Source organism: Anthonomus grandis, chromosome 3 (genome assembly GCF_022605725.1).
Source record: "Anthonomus grandis grandis chromosome 3, icAntGran1.3, whole genome shotgun sequence".
Taxonomy (NCBI): Eukaryota; Metazoa; Arthropoda; class Insecta; order Coleoptera; family Curculionidae; genus Anthonomus; species Anthonomus grandis.
Window position 1 is genome coordinate 11684961 of NC_065548.1, and position 20515 is coordinate 11705475.

Here is a 20515-nt window from a genome sequence, read left to right on the forward strand (position 1 = left end):
TGTTTCATTTCATCGTAAATGCAATAGTGATTAAAAGTACCAGAATAACTTCATTAAATCGTTTAATAAAAAAATATTTATGCAAAAACAATACAGTTTTTTTTCATCTATATAAACATAATACTATATAATTAAAATACTTATGTAATACTACGTGATCTAATTATACAAAGTGGCAGCAATTAACATAAATAGTTGCAGATTAGTCCGTACGGGAATTCGTTTGCCTTTCATATTATGCTGCAGCTTATGCTTGTTTTTTTTCTAGCCTAAAACTGCATAACCTAGAATGAATTGAAATAATGTTAAATCGACATTGGATGTTGATCTACTAGGAGTGCGAAAAAAGACAATTTTTAAATTAGATTACCTATTTTGTGAAGTATTCTTTTCATTAAAAAGAAGAATAAAATTGACTTATTCACAGAATTATGAACTTAAACCTTTTGGTGTTTAATTCCATGTAACTTCAATTTTTTTTTTTAAATACAATAATTGAGTGGAGGCTATAATAGATTTTTTATTATACCCAGGGGGAAGATTTTGTCAAAATACCTCTGAGGTCTCTAATTTTATTTTTTACCCATGAAAATAAGGAACAATCAATTTATTGAATAAAAATCATAACGATCCGGTTGGCAAAAGATGATGGCTTCATAAGGCTATAGGAAGGAAATATGTGTTACCATAATTAAGAGCTATATTGATTGCCGATTTTACCTGCTAAATTTTAAGTTTATAAATACCTAGGTATTATTATAATTATATAATTTTTCCTAATATCTTACCATAGGCAGGTGCAGCGTAATAATAACTGTTGGAAGGAAATATGTGTTACCATAATTAAGAGCTATATTGATTGCCGATTTTACCTGCTAAATTTTAAGTTTATAAATACCTAGGTATTATTATAATTATATAATTTTTCCTAATATCTTACCATAGGCAGGTGCAGCATAATAATAACTGTTGTAATAATATGGATAAGCGTAAGCATATGGTGTGGCCAACCATTGTGGAGCCGGGCGTGGCACTGGAGATGGGGCTGCCATAGCTGTAGCTAGTAGCATCATAGCAATCACTACCAGCTAAAATAAAGAATTTTCGTTATAGCTAAACACACTTCATATTAATATTTCTTTTTTAAATGTCTACTCGTTTCGTTTTTACCTAAAAATACTTACGAGGACTATAAAAGTAATAAGTATATTTTGTGTTAGTGATAATGTAAATTCTGATTTGCGTAATATTTTCCTTAAATCTAGTGAACACTTTCTCAAAATAGGTTTTTATGATATATGGGACAGAGTAAGTAGTATTCCTCATGATAGTCCTAATATTACGATTGGGATGTTTGGATTCCGGCGAAGACAACTTGCAAAAGCTTGGGTGTGTATAGCTCTTGTTTGGATAATATTGACCAAAAAAGTGTTCAGAAAGACCAAAATAGCTGTTTAAGGTTAATTTTTGGTATTGCTCGTCCTAATCCAATCTCCCACACGCTACCCAAATTTAACTGGTTAACTACCCAAACTTAGTACAAAAAAAGTTGTTCTTATTTCCAAATCAAGAAAAACTACCCGAATATATTTATAATAGGCTTTGTTTTCGCATCGATATCTATAAGTTAAGATACAGAAACACCATGACTATTCCAAAGCATAAGAAAGAAATTATGAAAAGATCTTTTACTTGCAATCTTTAATGCAACCACGGCTGTAAATGTAGCGGACTTTTCTTTATTTCTCAAGATATTTAAAAGAAACCTGTTTAATAATCTCTATCTGAATAAAAGTCGGCAGATATGAACAACGTATAGGTATAGGTATACTTCTCATTTTTATCTGGTCACTAAATTGGTCTTTAAGTATCATTGCACTCTTGGTTTGTCTTTTCTTACTCTTCACTTAGAAATCTCTTTCATAATATAATACGCGCTGCTAAAAACTATATATTCTTTATTGTTAGTTGTATAATGTATTTTTTAATAGCTGTTTTTTATATGCATATTTACTCTTAATTTTTATGCTTAACGGATTATTATTATTAAAAAATAGATAATTTGTTAAGTTTTAAGATTTGTTCGTCGTCAATTTTCAAAACTTTCTATCAGGTTAATGGATTTTCTGGAAAAGGGGCAACCATGATATTTCTGAAGGAGACAAATTTCTCTAAGAGATAACCCAAAAAACAAACTAAAAGTTTTATAATGTACACCAGGACTGTCCTCCCACAGAATGTGGACGTGTGCGATTTAAACAAAAATGTATCCGAAGATATAAATTTCAATCTGTTACCTCGCAGCAATATTTTGCCATCAATAGTTTTCTGCATAATGAGTAACACTTTTTTTAGGAATGTTCATATTTTATATAATCCTTCATATGACCACAGATTTAACTAGCTAACGCAAGTTGCTTTAGCTAGTTAATTCTGTGATATGACTATTTTTCCTTGAGTTTAGAAAATGTATGTTACAAAACCATCCATTAGCTACATCTATGGTGCAAGCAGCACAGACCATTTTCAAATTTGTCTTGGACCCAATTAATTTATACCCATTCCTCACTTTATATTAGTATAAATATCCATTTTATATGTAAAAGTATCAAAATGCATGACCATCTTTCAAGGACCTTATAATAGCATAGAAGACTACGTGGTTTAACCTCAGTACGTTTTAAGTATTAAGCAAGTATCTTCTATGTATGTCCTAGAGCAATTACAAAATCCACTTCCATAGTTGTAGTAAAATAAATGTTTGCTTAAAGGATAATTCTATTTTCTGTTTTTTTTATAGTTAGGAATATAGTTATTGTTAAAAGCAATACTGAAAACTTATTAAATATATATGATAGTGTTTAGCAATGAAAAAATCAGCATAAATTTACTTTGTAATTTTATCATTCATACAAAGTGCTCAGTGTGACTCCTGAGAAACTTCGGATAGTTATGTGAATTAGTGACTTTTGCAACCAAACGCACTCAATTTGCCTAAAAGAACTTTGTCAAAGGCTTTTGTAAAATCGCTGTAAGTTGCATATAATATTTATATTTGTTAATAATTTTTTTAGGAATTTTATCGATTAGTAATCAATTAAAAATATTTTTTTCTTAAAAATAAGTAATGAAATTGTAACATTGGACAGTATATACATAAATCATCACGAAATACAGGGTGTCCAAGAAAAAAATATGTAAATTCAATTTTATGGCCGTAAATTTTTGTAGGAATTTCATAGAATTTAAAAAATTATGTTTTCCTAACATACCGACGGAATTGAAAACAGCTGTAATAAAACCGATTTTTAAAAAAGAAGATAAGGAACTAGCATATAATTATCGGCTTATTTCTTTAATAAATAGTATAGCAAAAGTTTACGAAAGATTAATTAAAGTTAGATTGTCTAACTACCTTAAAAAATACGACTTGATATCAAACAGACAATTTGGTTTTCGCGAGGGCATTAGTACCCAAGACGCAATAGGCAATTTAACTAAAAAAATCTACAAATCTCTCGATGGTTTTAATCCTTGTCTATGTGTCTTCCTGGATCTGGCTAAGGCATTCGATACAGTTGACCACCATAAACTGTTGGAGGACTTGGATAATATTGGAATACGGGGAATACCGCATAAATTATTTACAAATTATTTATCTGGTCGCACCCAAAGGGTTGCCATAGGAAATATTTTTAGCGAAACAAGAATTGTAAAGTGCGGTGTACCTCAGGGCACTATACTAGGACCTTTGTTTTTTATAATTTACTTAAACTCTTTATTGGAAACAAATTTTTCAGCAAATATTATTAGCTTCGCGGATGATACAGTTTTATTTTTTACCGAAAAAAACTGGGAAATTGTAAAAAGAATTTCAGAAGAGATTTTAAAGGATGTTTTTAATTGGTTTTCGAGCAGGAAATTGAGTGTAAATTATGATAAAACTAAATTTCTGCGTTTTTCATCATACAGAGATGGTCTTCCGAATTATGATAGGTTAAATATTCAATTGAACGATAAGATAACTTATATTTCAGCAGTACCTAGCATAAAATATTTAGGTATTACCATAGATGAACAACTTAAGTGGAATATTCATATACAAAACGTTGCAAATACCTTAAGATCTTTATTGGGAAGATTTAAGTTTTTAGCTGGAATATTAAGCATTTCGCATTTAAAAATAATTTATTATGCGTTGGTAGAATCTCGTCTTTAATACGGAATTTTAGGATGGGGAGGGGCTAGAGACGGATTTTTAAAATGCCTAGAAATCGTTCAGAAGAGTATCATTAAAATTATTTATAAAAAACCTAGACTATATTCCTCAGATCTACTATACAGTGAAACAAAAATTTTCGATATTCGTCAAATATTTTTTTATAATATTTTAACATATTTATACAAATATAAGTCATTAATTACCCATCAGTATAATACAAGAAATCGTCAACAGAATTCTTCACAAACCACTAGAGCTAGGAAGACAATAGGGCAACATTGTTTTACTTATGTTCTTGCCAGATGTTATAATTTTTTACCAGTAGAAATGAGAGGTGTTATTCTAGGTAGCAACTCATTGGGATTGGTTAAAAGTAGGATCAAAAAATTTATTATCCTTCAAAATAGACAGCTTATTGATGGTTTGGTAAATATTAGAAATTAACATGTCCACTTATATTATGGTCCTTTAATTTTAATCTTGATCTGTGTCTTGCTTTGGTGCAGTACGGTAATAACAGTTTTTCAAAGGACTACAAAATACAGTAGGTCTTTAGTTTGGTAATCCTGTTATAAAAATTTTATGAGTTTTAATTAATTTTTATGCGTTGCAAATAGCATTGCAATTGCAATAGATTCATAGTTTAGATTGTTTGTTTTGTTTTGCAATTTAGGTTTATATTAAGGCGAAAAAAAATACCAGCAAGTCCTCGCACAGCGTACTAGCTCCTGAGGGCCGGGGGCATTATGTATTTATTGCCGATGTTTATTAAATTTACTTGTATTTCTTTTGTTATATTGCATTTGAAAATAAACATTATTATTATTATTAATTTTTGGGTTTCCTCGGGTTTGTCAGTTAATATGGCCTATACATATACGTTTTGCCTTATTTTAATTTTTTTAATAGAATTTATTGAAGTTTTTAGTAGTCTGCAAGTATGTACTATGTATGTCCTAGAGCAACTACAAAATCCCTATCGCAGTATTATTTCTACTTTGGAAAACTGGAATATATTTATTTTGTAATTTTATCTTTGATAAATAATTTAAAGGGAAGCACGGTGTTTTAAATTTTATTGTTTATATATCCTATATTATATTTGTTATTTTGTAAAACAAATAAAATAAATAAATCTGACAACGTAATGCACTTTTCAAATAAGTCTGTACATAGAAGAATATAAGATAAATAATATATTTGAAGAAAGGATTCCAGTTAATCTCTTTACGTATGAATATTAATTTTATGAAAAAAAAAACTTTAAATTGCGTGTAGATATTATCTAGGCAATAGTGTAACATGTAATTTTCATTTTTGATTCCGGTGCTAAAATAGTCTAGTCTAGTAAAATAGTGCACGAGGTAGTCTTTGTTATCTTTTGCTCAGTATTATGTAGTCATACCTGTATTTTAAGGATAAATAAATAAAAATGCTTTGAATTTGAATTTAACGTCCACAACATCTTTTAAAAAAGAGTTGGCATTAACGTATAGCAGAATTTGAAAAGCAATATTAACATGGTATCTTACAATTTTTTATCAAAAATACCAAAGCTCCTTACCATCAAAATAGCTCTAAACACTTGACACATTTTGACCAACGTCGCTTCTACACAACAAAAGTTCGATTAAAAATTTATAAAAATCTCAAACGACATCCTCTTTATATCAAATCGCGCCATTCCAATGTAATTATGCCTTTAATTATGGTCTTGAATGACAATTCTATTACAGGAGGCGTTTAAAATAACTTTATGCATCGCATCACCGGTGGTAATCGGGACGTGAGCTGAGTGCCTTACGTGCCGGTTATGCCTTTTGTAGTCAGGGAAAAACCGAGGAGCATCTTCATTCGGGATGTGCGAACACATTTGAATAAATATAAATAAATAAAATTGGTATGAGGATTATTTATTGGAAATAGCATAGTGATTTACTGCAGTCCTGAAATGTAAAAATGTTGCTTTTTGTTATGTTAAGAAATGGTTACTAAAGTTAAATATTACAAATTGAATCTTCGTTTTTTTTTATTACATATGGATTTTCGGATAAATTAACGAAAGAAATACGTATAACTAATTTTGTACTTATCTAACATTACTATATAGAACGAGTAGAAAGCGCTTAGTTTTAAACAAAAAGAGCGATAAAAATATATCGCGAATGGTATTATTTAATATTACCTCGACACTCAATCACTTTTGTTGTTTTCCTATTTTTTTATTATTACTGAGGTAGCACCGTACGTTTAAACCCAATGTCATTTATAGTGGTAGTTTCCGTCAAGAAAAACTTTGTTGAGGACTTGTTGATTACGGTATATTGTTCAATTTTTATATTTTATTAGAAAAAGTAGTGATTTAAGATTTATGTGACCCAAATAGAATAAAGTCATTGAGATTAACCGTGGAGTATTTAGGTAGGAATTTTCAGCAATGTCTATTTTGATAACATAAAGTTATCCTAGAATTTCCCAGCATCTACAGGATATTCCTGAGATCTTTGAAATATGCTAAAGATTACATTTCTGTAATATCGTTTTTTTTTTTTAAGAATCGCAATTGAATTTATTAACTCTGCATTAACATCTTAACATTTTAAGTAAAATCTCATAAAATAGAGTGTTTAAGAAAAAAAAAATAAATCCAAATTTATGCCCTAATATTTTTTTAGATGAGCCTATTATAACTGTCATTCATTTAGTCCAAAAAACTAATATAATTTTCCAATTACTACATGAAACATAAACAGTCAAAAATAATATGTACATACAGTTTACAAAAAAAACACGATAACATACATTTTTACTAAAATTACTTCCAAAAAGGAAGAACACACCCAATACATATTTCAATACATTATACACTCAAAAACATGTAAAAGATCAACTATCAAGGATTGTCTAAGGAATTGGCTGAGGAATTAATATTTTGATTTTCTTCTGGCAGCATATTTGCTTAACCCATTAAAACACAAAGAATTTTGAAAACGTTTTTTGGTAAGTTTTGGTAGGTATAAAAGTCCGTTCTATTACGTGTATTATAATTGTGAATATTGGCATTGTATACACAACAGGTACAGTGTTGCTTGAAAAATTTCAATTTTGTGGATAAAAGTGAGCGAATATTTGCAACATTCACCGTTAAATCATTTAAACAATATTAATTATATACTGATTTCATTTTATCTTGTCTGATGTAAAAAAAAATTAAAAAAAGCATCATCTGCCAAAAGGTCAACTGTGCCATCCTTAACAAAATGCATTAAGTCACTTATATATGTATATTATAAATAAAGACTCATAGTTTTGGATAAGATATTATTAATCTTACGTATAATTACTTATACCCATATAAGACCATACTACCTTATCCTAGATTTCTCAATTTCATCATTAAACATTTTTGTTTGACAGTTTCAAAAGCCTTTCTGAGATCTAAAAAGATACCACCAGTAAGTAGATTTTGATCAATATTTTGCTTTTAGCCTCCTGTATCACTAATTATTAGTGATTATATGGTTTTCATTAAGGTACGTAATTAGATGGGAGTAAATTATTTTCTTCGATGATTTTGTCAATGGAACAGAATGCATTTATTTGTATTATATCATTAGCTATTTTTGAATTTTTTATTTTTGTAATGGGAATTATTGTTGATATTTTAAGTGGGTCAGGAATCTCTCATGTTTAAAGTAAGGAGTTTATCAGGTTCAAAAATGGCTGTTTTATATTCTTAAATGTGTTCTTAAGTAAGTTGAAATCTGTTTAATCTGGACTTGACTTAATGGCCATATCAAATAAGATTTTCTTTAAATCAGTGTAGTTTGACTTTTTGGGTATATTTTTTATTAACATCAAATCAAATATATTACATTTAACAGTTAACAGAGTAGGAAGATTAACAATTGATCATAAAGTATTTGTTATTTACGTCATATAGAAAGTACGTTGTAAAAGTAGACTTTATAAAAATGTATTTATTCTGTCTATGTTCATACTTTAGATTTAAATAAAAGTACCGATGGAGTCTCATATTTCAACATAATAAATACATGCTTAATACAGGATAGATGTAAACAAAATTAATTTGTAGTACCAGGGATGAATACCCTGTGCTTAAGGGATCGCATCTCTATATTAGCATTTACTTAAATAAGCTTACAAAGTATGCCTTAGACATATTCGGCGGCAATTACTCTAGTACTAATTTAAAACTTAAAAGAAAAATATGAGAAAATCTAATTGTATACTAGTTAAAGTACTTCACACAATAATTTAATGGAGATGAATAACCGAGAAAGAGAGAAAGGGAGGGGTCAAATAAAAATGATATTAACTAATAAAATTCTGTGAACTGATTAAATTGTTTATTTTTATATATACACTGTTATACACCGCTAGGGGGTAGATTGTATGCCCTTTAAAAATGATGTATTACACTTAGACTAGGCATTTGAAATACAAAAGTTTGAGGTCGATAAAATATCCATTATTCCCAGCTGAATAGAAATTGTAATGCTGCTTACAATGATCTGTGACACGATGAGGGTTTATATCAAAGTGAGGTTAGCAGGAGGTGATTTACAGAACTTTGCCAAATATAAAATTAAACGTCCCCCTGTATTTCTAAATTTACGTATTTAAGGGTGGTTCGTTTTGAAATGCATTGTTTAAATAGGCTTTTTCATTTGATGTGATGCAATTGTCGCATGTTTCTAATTTTAAATAGTTGGTAAATTATTTGAATTGTGTTTGTTACTTTCAACGTCTATAGAAATATAAGAGGTTTTTGCTCATTTATAATGTATGTGATCTATTTGGCTACATCTTCGTTCAGTAATACGTGTTGCTTTAATGCGTTATACGTGTTGTTGTTTATTAAAGCAGCAAACCATTCCCTTTTCGTTCATTTTATTCAATTACTGATTCATATTTAGATCTATTGGGGATAATAAGTTTAAATTGATATCAACTATAAAAATATGTAGGTCGTATTCTAGAATAAATTTTAAATATTTTTGTAAGTCCATTAAAAATAATTGTGTAACTCAATTACTAACTTAACATAACTAGCTTAGAACTTCAGGCCTAACTCATAAAGAAAAATTGCCAATAATAGCCATTATTAGGAATCTAGGGCAACCAAAGAAAAGAAAAAAAACCAGTCATCATTATAATCATCTTTGGACTATTAAACCAAACACCCCCTCAGCATCCATCGGGGGATGGTCGGTAATAAACATCGCCTTGACGGCGTCGTCGTTGCCGACGTCATCGGCGCCCGTTCCCGTCCTCCTGACACGCATCCCGGCGCCAATTTGCGTAGATCGGCGTCTCAACGGGATGAAAATCGATAAGCGCGTCCCGTCGTCATCTCCCGGCTACGGGCATGTAGAGTATACGCCGCTAGTTTTTTCTCTAATTTATTAGAGAAATAATGCTTCACGTAGGCCTCGATAGGGTTCCAGTGCTTCGCTAGATCAGCCCCCGCCGCTCGTCGTAGTGCCCGCATCTCCACATCCCGTAGTAGAGGTTCATCCAGGATTTTCGTTTGTTTTGCTGTAGGTATATATATGTGTGTGTACGTCTTCAGGTAGGCACCGGTGACCCTGTTATTGCATTTTCTTTTGGTCACTTGTTAACTATATTTATCTTCCAGGCATTGGGAATGATTTTTCATATCATTTAGGCATTTAAAGTTATTTTTTTAATTTTTATTCGGGTATTTAACAATTTTTTAATGTTTTTATAAAATTGAACGCAATCGAGTTTTCCAGGCTTTTAAGAGGGTTATTTTATTTTTTGCAGGTATTTGACGCAATTTTTTATATTTTCAAGAAACGAAAAAGAATTTTTCGATAGTCATAATGGTGCCATGTGAATGTACGTTTTGCCATAATTTTATTGTTTTTCTTTAATCATAAAAGAATTATCAAAAAAGAACAAAGATGTGAATGTACAAAAATATATCTATTCTTTCAGTGTGTCTTTGAGTGTTTTTTAACTAATTAAGTAAGACCAGACAACGCAATTCTAAATTCTTTAGAAATCAGAAACCTTTTATCCCAGAATACCACCTACTGGCTGCATTGAACTAATGAAATCATTACTAGCAAATTCTGATATACCCAAGTTGATCTCTTCAGACTTAATTTGCCCATTAAAAACAGTTTTAGACCAAATTTTTTTCAAATTTAATGGCCAAACGTATAAACAGAAAGTTGGCTTAGGCATGGGATCATCCCCTTCTCTGTGATGTTTTTATGAATGACCTAAAAAATAAAATCATTAACAGCAATTTTCAGCAGTCAAAAAGATATTAGCTTATAGATATTTGGATGATATTTGTGTTATTTGGGGAGGCAACGACGACCAATTGTCTATCTTTTTAAATTTTGCGAATAGTCGTGACTATAATACTTAATACGTGACAGAATTTCATTCACCATAGAAAGAGAGCAAAATAAGAGTTTGCCTTTCTTGGACCTTTTGTTAAAGAGAATTAATGACACGATCGATTTTGATATTTATAGAAAACCATCCACATTTGATAACATCATACAATTTTCTTTGAGCTCGCCACATACACATAAGTTTGCTTCTTTTAACTCATTGTTATATAGGTTATTCACCCTTCCACTATCTAAGAATCTTTTTATAAAGACTTTAGTAGAATTAAACAGCTTGCGATTAACTCAAACATTTCTTTAAACTCTTGAAGAAATATAAATTCTCCTATCATATTTTACATCCCGTCCCCATTCAATTTTAAAAACTTCTTCATTTTTAAGGTAATGTATCGGATTCTAATAATATTTGATGTTTAAAGATTTATATTTTAGTTAATAATGATACACGATGTACTTACTATCTTACATTTACCCGTAGTATGTTATCATAAATGTTCTTTAATGTGTGTTACTGTACTTAAAATATATTTTTTTTGTGAATTATTGTTTAGCCATAGCAGCATATTTTAATCTTTATTTTAAAAATGAAACGCGTAACCTAACTAATAGACGCTACATTTGTGAGCCTTTGATTTTTAGTTTATATTTCTCCTTGCTACCTGCTATTAAAGTCTCTTTGAGAATGATGAATTTTTTGAATTGTCTGTCTAGTCATAATGGTGCCATGCTCATGTACGTTTTGCCATCTCTAATCAGTAAACACATCGGCCTAAGCCACTTAATCAATGACATAACTGTCTGTTTCTCCACAGTTCCCATAGCTTTTCCACCCAAAAACCAGCCGACCAATAAAAAATTACAAACCAACATCATGCTCAACCCAAACCGAAACATCCTCTTTAAGGCCACCATCTTAGCGTTGTGCGTCATTTCATTGGTACACGTATTCTTTTTCCCTATCTATGAGAGTAGGGGATTGGCCCCTAGAACCTACGGGGACCTCGAGCAGAGCCTGTGCACCAACAATATCAAGAGACGTAAAATCTGGAGGTTGAGCCGGTGCCCCCAAGATGGCATTGTTACCATAATGCAAGGCGGTAGATTAGGTAATAAGTCAGTCAAAAAGATATTGAAAAAAGCTTAAGTTTTTTTTTCTATAGGAAATCAGATGTGGGAATATGCCTCAGTATGGGCAGTTGCAAGAAGAACGGGCCTGGATCCGTATATGCCACGGTGCGTCAAGTTGAAACTGGACCAAATCTTCGAACAACTCACTGTGCCGGCTTTCGAGGAAATCGCACACTGCCCCATAGAATTTAACACCTTCGTTAAAAGTATTGAGGAATGGACTTTTACTAATCAGGTATAAAAAACAAACAAACAGAAAATTATAGGCACAGTATTAAGTCAAAGCGAGAACGACAATGCCTTACCGATTCATCGAAGGGAAATGTATTGTCCAATTATAATTCTCTTTTTAATTTTTGACTAACGTTACATACGTTGGTCCGCACCCAAGACGTGACTTAACCAGACCTGTATGTTACTGTTTTTAGAGTATAATTTTGCCGCGCTACACCCTGCAACCTGAGCTGGTATTAACATGGGTCCAAGATATAGTACAGGAGTTTAGGTTCAGAAAGAAGCTCAGGGAAAAGGCGCAACAGACGTTGTTGACGTTTGCAAGGAAACTACCTCCCAGGAATTATACTTTTATCGGAGTACATGTCAGACGGACGGATTATATTGGATATTTGCAAAGGTAAATATATCATTTTCCTTCTTTACCTTTTTCTGGACTGAAGCGTCAGTTGGTAAATTATAATTTGCCTCAGAATTGATCCATTAAGTCAAGAGTGTCGGTGTTCGACGTCATATATGTATGTACAGGATGGACACAATTCTTTTCATCCTTTAATTGTGCGCCTTGTATAATACCTCAAAAATAACTAAACAATCGCTATTATCATATAAGATTTTATTTTCAGGCAAGCCGAAATGTTCCTTACATTACCGGATTTAATAAATATTCCAGGTTTTCGGGATATTTTTGTCCTTTTTTCAAAAATGTAAGTTTTTTCAATTTGGTCCAATCAATGTTTTTTAAGAATTCCAGGATTTTTTTTTGCCCAGATCATTCATTTCTCAAGAAAAATAATATTCCAAACTTTGCCAAAAATTCGATGATTTTTTCTATATATTCCAAGATTTTAAAAGATTTTTGTCGATAGGACTTTCGAAAATAAATTTCATTTGTGAGCTTACAAATGTTCTTTTGGTTTTTACAAATATTGAACACAAGTAATTTACTATTTGGCAACGTCGCATATTACTTTAGGTTCAGTTACGAGCAGCGTCGAAATTTGTATTTTTTTTTCAGAAAATACAATTCGACGCCGGTAAAACCCCAATTTTTCCAAAACGCTATGGCCTACTACAAACGAAAATACCCCAACTGCCTCTACATTTTCCTCAGTGACGATCCCGGGTGGTGTTTTAAGGAATTCGGGAAACGGCGTGACGTGTATGTCGCCTCGTACAAATCGAAAAATACCCCGGCCGTAGATATGGCGATAATGGCGGCCTGTAATCACACCATTTTCGATTATGGTACTTTTGGTGAATGGGGTTCGATTTTGGCCGGGGGTGAAGTCGTCTACAACAATATGACGCAGAATATCAAAAAGGGAACGGGGAGAATTTTGAAAAATTGGGTTTTTATGGACTGATGTATATGGTACGACTGAATTGGTTTAAGGGTCGTGAAATGGGTAACCGATTGTGATGTTTAGTAATTTAAGGTAATAAGGGAGGGTGTAAATATATATTTAGGTATGGCAACTGTAAGAAAATCGAAATTTATTTATTGAAGAGACTAAAATTATTTTTTTCGAAATTACTTCTGAAGGCTGACGAGAATTTCTCTTAGAATAAAAGTTCAAAGGTTTATTTTTCTAATTTTAATTTTCACAATATATTTATAGATTTAATATTTATATTTATATACTGGATATGATAAACGCTGTAAAAAACCCATTTTTGACATCTTGTTTCAAACACATAACAGGAAAAATAATGGAACTTCCTAGGAAATATAGACACATTGGCAACGTCGCATTTGTATTTTATTCATTGAAAAGTTCAGTGGTGCACCATTGCAGCATACAGAAAATCGACGTAAATTATTTAATATCGTCATACTTTATGTATTCATTATGAGTATTGTAATTCTCACACGTAACTCTACGCCTTTGGGAATAATTGACTCAATATCACATAAGCGACGTTACCAATGAAACGTTTTTGTATTAGTTTTCGTGAATTTGCTTCAAAAAAAGGGCCAGATAAACACTTTTTATTTTTTAGGGCTTGTATATAATATATAAAACAAATATTGTATTTACTGTAGATTAATTAAGTCGCGCACCATAAAAATTTAAGTATATAAACAAAAAAAAACAATTTTTTTATGTGCTAACTTTGCTTTATTGTCTATACATATATTTCCTAAGCACGTACTACCTAAGAAGCGATGTCAAAATGTATGTGCCAATAACCCTCTATTTTCTGTCCATTTTATGGTGATTTATTTTCTTGTGCCAAATTGTGTCTATATTATTAATTTTTAAGTACATATTGTTCAAAAGGTATATCTCAAAAAAAGCACACTCCCTCTCACTATTTAATGTAAAAAAGTCTACATAAATTGTATCTATATACGGCTATATATACCTTAACACTGTAAATATTAAACTCTGTGATAAATTTACTATATACAATCATGGTAGAGGAACACACAAATGTAGCATTCGACCTTTTTGTTCGTAATTACCTGGCCAAAGAAAACTTATTTTTTATTTATTTAAGTCTATATATGTATATCTATTGAGGTGGCGGTAATGTGTAGTTCTCATGTAATACTTAAATAAATAAAATAAATATTTAAGTAATAAGTTTTTTTTATTAACAAAGACTGAGAACATTATAGTCAGCTTGCCGGTGTACGTTGAGAATATCTTGAAGTCCTTGCTCTAATTCGAAAGAAAATATTGTATGTGCCGAATTCAATAGCAGAATGCTCAAATATCTTATTTAGTTTTTCCATTTACTCTGCTTCTTTTGTAGTCTTCTACTAATTATGTATGATAGCATCAAATTGATTTGAGCAATTTTTCTCTTTAAAAAATTCCAGAATTTCCCTTTACTCCTTTGGAAGTTTTCTGTACTAGACATATAATTATAATATTTAGATCATCGCCTTACATATAATGCAAAAGAAAATAACGTATGTGCCGAATTCAATAACAGAATGCTCAAGTGCTCTCCAGACATAGCCTATACATATTGACATATTTTGATTATTGTTTTTTTGACAGTTTTTAATCGATTTTCCTGCAACAAGTTTTTTTCTCAAAAAATTACCCGTGAATTGTGCCTCTCCCATGAACGATTAAAACGTGCTAAAAATAACATTTTTACGGAAGCACACAGAATGATAACTGCCTAACTCCATATTATTATCGATTATTTGTTATTCTCGTGGCCTACACACCCCAAAGATGGGGATAAAGCAGTCATTTTTAAAACTCTTTTTCTTATTAATTTTCCTTTTAGGAGTGATTATTATTATTGTACTTTATTACGTGAGCAGTAAAGTAGAGAAACCTTATAAAATAAAAAAAGAGAAAGTTGGGTTTTTGTACACTTTTGAAGATCTGGACCGTCAGTTGTGTGAAGGTAAGAGCAAGTTTAACTTGGAGCAAAAAATGAATATTAGAAGTGACGATATAGATTGTCCTAAAAGAGGAATTGTTTCTTTTTGCCCAGGAGGAAGGACTGGTAAGAATTTTCTTTCATTTAACGTATTCTACAACGTGATAACTCAAATTAATTCCCAAATTCTTAAAACAATTTTTGTTTAATAGGAAACCAAATATGGGAATACGCCTCCGTATGGGCAGTATCCAGAGTAACAGGTCTGGACGCTTATATCCCAAGCTGTATCAAAACAACTCTGAATGAAATATTTGAGAATCTTACTTTGCCATCTTTTAAAGAAATCGCTCATTGTCCCATACAGTTTAACAAGTTCGTTAAATGGTCTTGGAACTGGTCTTCTCAAAATCAGGTAAGAATAATAATTGAAGTTTGGGTCAAGAAATGTAACTCAATGTATATTTTTTCCAGAGTATTATCTTGCCGCGTTGGGTCGTATTATCCGAAATGGTACCACCGTTCATAGACGACATAGTGGAAGAGTTCCACTTTACCAAAGCGATTAGAGACAAGGCACAACAAACCATACTGACATTTGTAAATAAACTTCCTCGCAAAAATTATACTTTTATCGGAGTACACGTGAGGCGAACGGACTATAAATATTTTTTGAAAAAGAGGTTCGTCCTCTACTTGCCTCCCTAATGAAATCCTTAAATTACCACATTTTTGTTTCTAATAGATTTAACTTATCCCTAGTGGGCCCCAAATTCTTCTACAACGCTATGGACTACTACAAACGAAAATACCCCAACTGCCTTTTCGTTTTCGTTAGTGACGATCCAACGTGGTGCTATAAAGAGTTCGGAAAACTTCCTGATGTTTTTATTGCCTCATACCATTCCAAGCATGCTCCAGCAGTAGATATGGCTATTATGTCCGCCTGCAATCACTCCATCTTCGATTATGGCACTTTTGGCGAGTGGGGCGCCCTATTGGCCGGAGGCGAAGTAGTTTTCAATAATGTGACGCAGAACGTTATGAGAAAATTCGAGAAAACGATGAAAAATTGGCACTTGATGTCCCGATAATATATCAAACAGGTCCAACCGCTGTGATACATGTACATAGTTATAAATATATTTACCACAAAAATGTGAATCTGTGTTATTTTTATACACTATTTAGTTTATAGTTATATACACATCAAAATGGTCTAAGGAACACTTAGAAAAATAGTTTTTTTCGCCTTATACATTTTTATATATTTATATTTTCATACGGAATAGATAATACCTTTAATATTAAGATACCAACGAAGTAAAATAAATATTTGGGTACAAAAAATCATGCCAGAACAGCGTTTTTTGCTACTTGCACATTTTGTCGAAATAACGCAATTATAATTTTTAAATTCTAACGCAATATCGCATTTTCTGTGGTTCCAACCGAACAATTGTGATTTAGTTTTTATTGAATAAAAATGGAAAGACGACATTTAACTCGAGAGGAAATGCTAAGAGCAGTCGGAATGCTTGAGGCAGGAACAAGTCAAAGAGACGTTGCAAGAGCTTTGGATACACTCCCAGTGTAATTAACCGTTTGTGGACAAGATATAGAGAGCCAAATGATGTTAGAGAACGGCATCAAGGCCCGTCGCGAGCTACCACACCTGCCCAAGACCGTTTTATAACTTTGCAAGCTCAAAGAAATCCCACGGTAACAGCCTCTGTTTTGGTTCAGCAGCTCTCACGAGTGCATAACGTCGAGGTTTCAGGTCAAACTATTAGAAACCGTTTGCATGAGAGAGGACTTCATGCCAGAAGACCCATAAGGGTTCCTCGGTTAACTTAAGGAAATCGAGGTGCAAGATTAACGTGGTGCCAAGAACATGTTAATTGGAATCAAGAAAGATGGGCCACAGTTCTTTTTACGGAGTCTCGATTTTCATTTTATCCTGATTCTGGTAGAATTCGTGTCTGGAGAGAGGAAGGAAATGAAACTCGTTTGCGTCATGCCCGGGAAGTAGTAAGGCAACGTAGTGGATCACTAATGTTGGGGTGGCATTAGACTTGACGGAAAAACGAACCTCATTTTTGTGGAAAATACAATGACTGGAATAAGTTATAGGGATAATATACTACTGCCCGTAATTGTTCCATGTTTACGCGAAATGGGTCCAAATTCGTTGTTGCAACAACATAATGCCCCACCACATCGAGCACGGCTTATACGAATCGCTATTGAAGAAAATCAAATCAATCTTCTACCCTGGCCCTCTACCTCACCGGACCTTAATCCAATTGAGCATGTTTGGGATTGGTTAAAAAGGCAACTTCTTCAACGATTTGACTTTTTTCAAAGCGCTCTGGTGGCTTCGTCTTGCTGTGACACATGTTTGGAAGGAGTTGCCCCAAGACTTAATTAATAATTTAATTTTAAGTATGCCTAGGCGATGCCAAAGTGTTTTTAATAATAGAGGTGGCCCATCTGGCTACTAGTTTAATTTGTATTTGGTAAATTTTTATTTTTATTATTTTTTTTAATAAACGGTAATAAATGGGATTTTGTTCTTTATTTTTATTTGGGCCCTAAATTATGAGTAAATTATAATCTACAAAAAAAAGTTAATAATTATATTGTTATTTTATTCGAATAATGTAAAAAAATTGCAATAATTAACTTTTTTCCAATCTTCTCAAAAATATTAACATATTTGTATGTGTTACCTAGACCATTTTGATGTGTAGGTTCTGGTTTTATTAGTAAATAATAATGTGCTCCTTATTACAATCGAGTATTTACTCTACAGTATAGAACTCTAGGTTGGTGCCACAAAGAATAGATCTGGAAGTCCAAGTTAATGGATGCAACCAGGCCTATGTTAGAGACAAAGAAGTATAACAGGAAGACAAGACAATGGCAAAAGAGCAAGAAGAATAAGAGGAATGAGAGAAGAAATTTCGAAAATATTTGGGAGGTGCTGGAGGAAAGCTCAAAAAAAAGACGAAGAGGAAAAGGAAGAATAAACTTTAGCAATAAGAGCTAGAGAAAAAATGACATGAATATCCCTAGGTGCGAAATAAGCGACTTCGTCAATAATGGTGATATCCAGATGACCTTAAAGTGATATACAAATAGTTACATCTATTAACGTCAACAAGAAAAGCACTCTCACACGAGCCAAGAAATATAAAATACAAACATATATCTAAAAAAGACAATAAAGCATATGACTATAAATTGTTTATGTCTAAAATGACTCAAACCTAACAATGCAACTAAGAATATCTCACAACACATGGCGTAAAATAATTAGGTTGCAGGAGGTCAGCAAAGTTAGACTAAGATTAAAAGTCTCTGAGCTCGTTTCATCTTTCCAATATTTAAATTAAATTGAGATTAATAGATTAAACCTCAGCTCTTGGGTATATAAAAAAATCTATTATACCTCAAGTAAATTATTGTATTTAAAACTTATTGAACTCTAATTAAATATAGCGAAAGGTATCGTTAAAGCTTGAAGTTCATATTTCTTTTAAATACGTGAATAAGTCCATTTTTCTTCTTCTTTTCAATTTGTGAGCGGGTGATAGTATTTTCTAAATTGATTTTTACTATAAATATGACGTAATACCCAATAAAATAAGCAACTCATTATGAATTCGTCACAACAATTACTTTTTTTTTATTTTTGTTTTGATCTTATGATCATAACCTAAAATTTATTGTTTTTGTAGTGTGAAGGTTGTGAAATGGCTTTGAAAGGTTTTTTATTTAAATGTCGGTTTATTATATGTTGTGAGACCATGACAGTGGGCTTTCTTTGTTTTCGTCAAGTTAGTAAGTTTGTTTAAATCACTTATAACCGGCGCCACGATTTCGGGTGACAACCAACACAACACAAGACACATGGACTACATGCCCAGAGTTACAGAAGCAAGTTAATATTTGAATTGTCAAATCTATAATAGAAAAGCTTTTGAAGAAGTATACTATATTCAACACAATCGGAAGCCTTTGACAAGTCGTAAAATGTTTTAAAAATTAATATTAATTCAGGTTGCTTAAAGTAATCTCTATTTGACTCAGTAAGGTCTCAAAAACTGAAGAAATTCCAGGAGTCCATCTTAAATCCTTCTTTATGTATTGGTAGGACTTTTGTAACTAAAAAAAAGTATGGAGATCTTAAATACATGTCATAAAGATTCTTTTGATTTTTAAATCACTACTGCAAGTAATTGCAAACCTTTCTCAAGAATCGTTTAATAATACGGTTATTTAATGTTGGTAATAAGACTATTGGGAAGTGAGAATGTTTAATATAGATTATGTCATAAAAAAACGAAATAAAATAAATATTTAAAAAATATTATTGATGTCACAAAAGTAAATTATTCAAAGAAAAATCACAATTAATTCAAATATTTATTTAAATTAGTGCTAAATAAAATAAATAGAAAGCATTTTAATTATTATTATGGTTCGGGTTCTTTGCCTTATTACTAGCAAAATCTTTAAGTCATATTTGAGTGACATGTACGTACCTTTTAACGAGTTTTAATAAAATTATTTAAATAAAAGGCAACAGGTTCATTTGTATACTAGGTACTCATGCGTTCCTGATAACATTAATATCAATTATAAATTGGTATTTATGCCGTCAATGTCGTACCTTATGAACGATTTCTTATATAAACAACATTGTCATAACTATTTTCAAACTTTTAATAAGCACTATAGAAAAAAATCTGAATATTAAGTGACTCACTCAGGGCGGTAACCAGGTGTGCTGAACTGAGTACCTCTTGAGACTGACGGTTTTTTTCGGATATTCTAATGTTCTTAATGCATAGTTTTAGAATTGACGTACTTTAATAAAAATCAATTTAAGCATTTAATTTAATTGTTTCTGTGAACATGAATACGATAATTCGACACAGTTTCTTGCTATCAAATTAAAGTTCAATGCTATACTTGAATAAAAATTGAAAAAACCATCAAAATCATCAGTTGTCACTTCTTGTATTTTTTTAACGATTTTTGCATGAAATAGTTTGAGGACTGAAGTGCATGTAGTAAACTTCGACGTAAACAATTTGTAAAAGCAGAAAAGATTGTCTCTGCTTAGTGACTCTTAAGTCTAAATCATCTTTCAAATAAA

The 20515-nt window shown here is 31.5% G+C and overlaps 2 protein-coding genes and 1 long non-coding RNA gene across 4 annotated transcripts; 2 read left to right on the plus strand and 1 right to left on the minus strand.

The window, feature by feature from the left end:
• Nucleotides 1–45: 45 nt before the first annotated feature.
• LOC126733707 (uncharacterized) lies at nucleotides 46–5951 on the minus strand. Its single transcript, XR_007659833.1, has 3 exons — nucleotides 5787–5951; nucleotides 941–1088; nucleotides 46–284 (listed from the first exon to the last, which is right to left on the minus strand). It is a non-coding gene; the product is annotated as an uncharacterized LOC126733707 (long non-coding RNA).
• Nucleotides 5952–6465: 514 nt separating this feature from the next.
• LOC126734435 (galactoside 2-alpha-L-fucosyltransferase SEC1-like) lies at nucleotides 6466–14588 on the plus strand. Of its 2 annotated transcripts, none has more exons than XM_050438075.1 (5): nucleotides 6466–6541; nucleotides 11448–11741; nucleotides 11796–11998; nucleotides 12192–12397; nucleotides 13016–14588. In XM_050438075.1, the coding sequence occupies exons 2-5, from the start codon at nucleotides 11507–11509 to the stop codon at nucleotides 13362–13364; spliced, it is 993 nt and encodes a 330-aa protein (XP_050294032.1). In that variant the 5' UTR covers nucleotides 6466–6541; nucleotides 11448–11506; the 3' UTR covers nucleotides 13365–14588. The 2 variants fall into 2 exon arrangements, with proteins under 2 accessions (XP_050294032.1, XP_050294031.1); XM_050438074.1 differs by lacking the exon at nucleotides 6466–6541 and adding an exon at nucleotides 9498–9786.
• A 401-nt stretch (nucleotides 14589–14989) lies between these two features.
• On the plus strand, nucleotides 14990–16512 carry LOC126734434 (galactoside alpha-(1,2)-fucosyltransferase 2-like). The gene is made up of 4 exons (XM_050438072.1): nucleotides 14990–15474; nucleotides 15561–15763; nucleotides 15823–16031; nucleotides 16094–16512. The coding sequence occupies exons 1-4, from the start codon at nucleotides 15195–15197 to the stop codon at nucleotides 16440–16442; spliced, it is 1041 nt and encodes a 346-aa protein (XP_050294029.1). The 5' UTR covers nucleotides 14990–15194; the 3' UTR covers nucleotides 16443–16512.
• Nucleotides 16513–20515: the final 4003 nt, after the last annotated feature.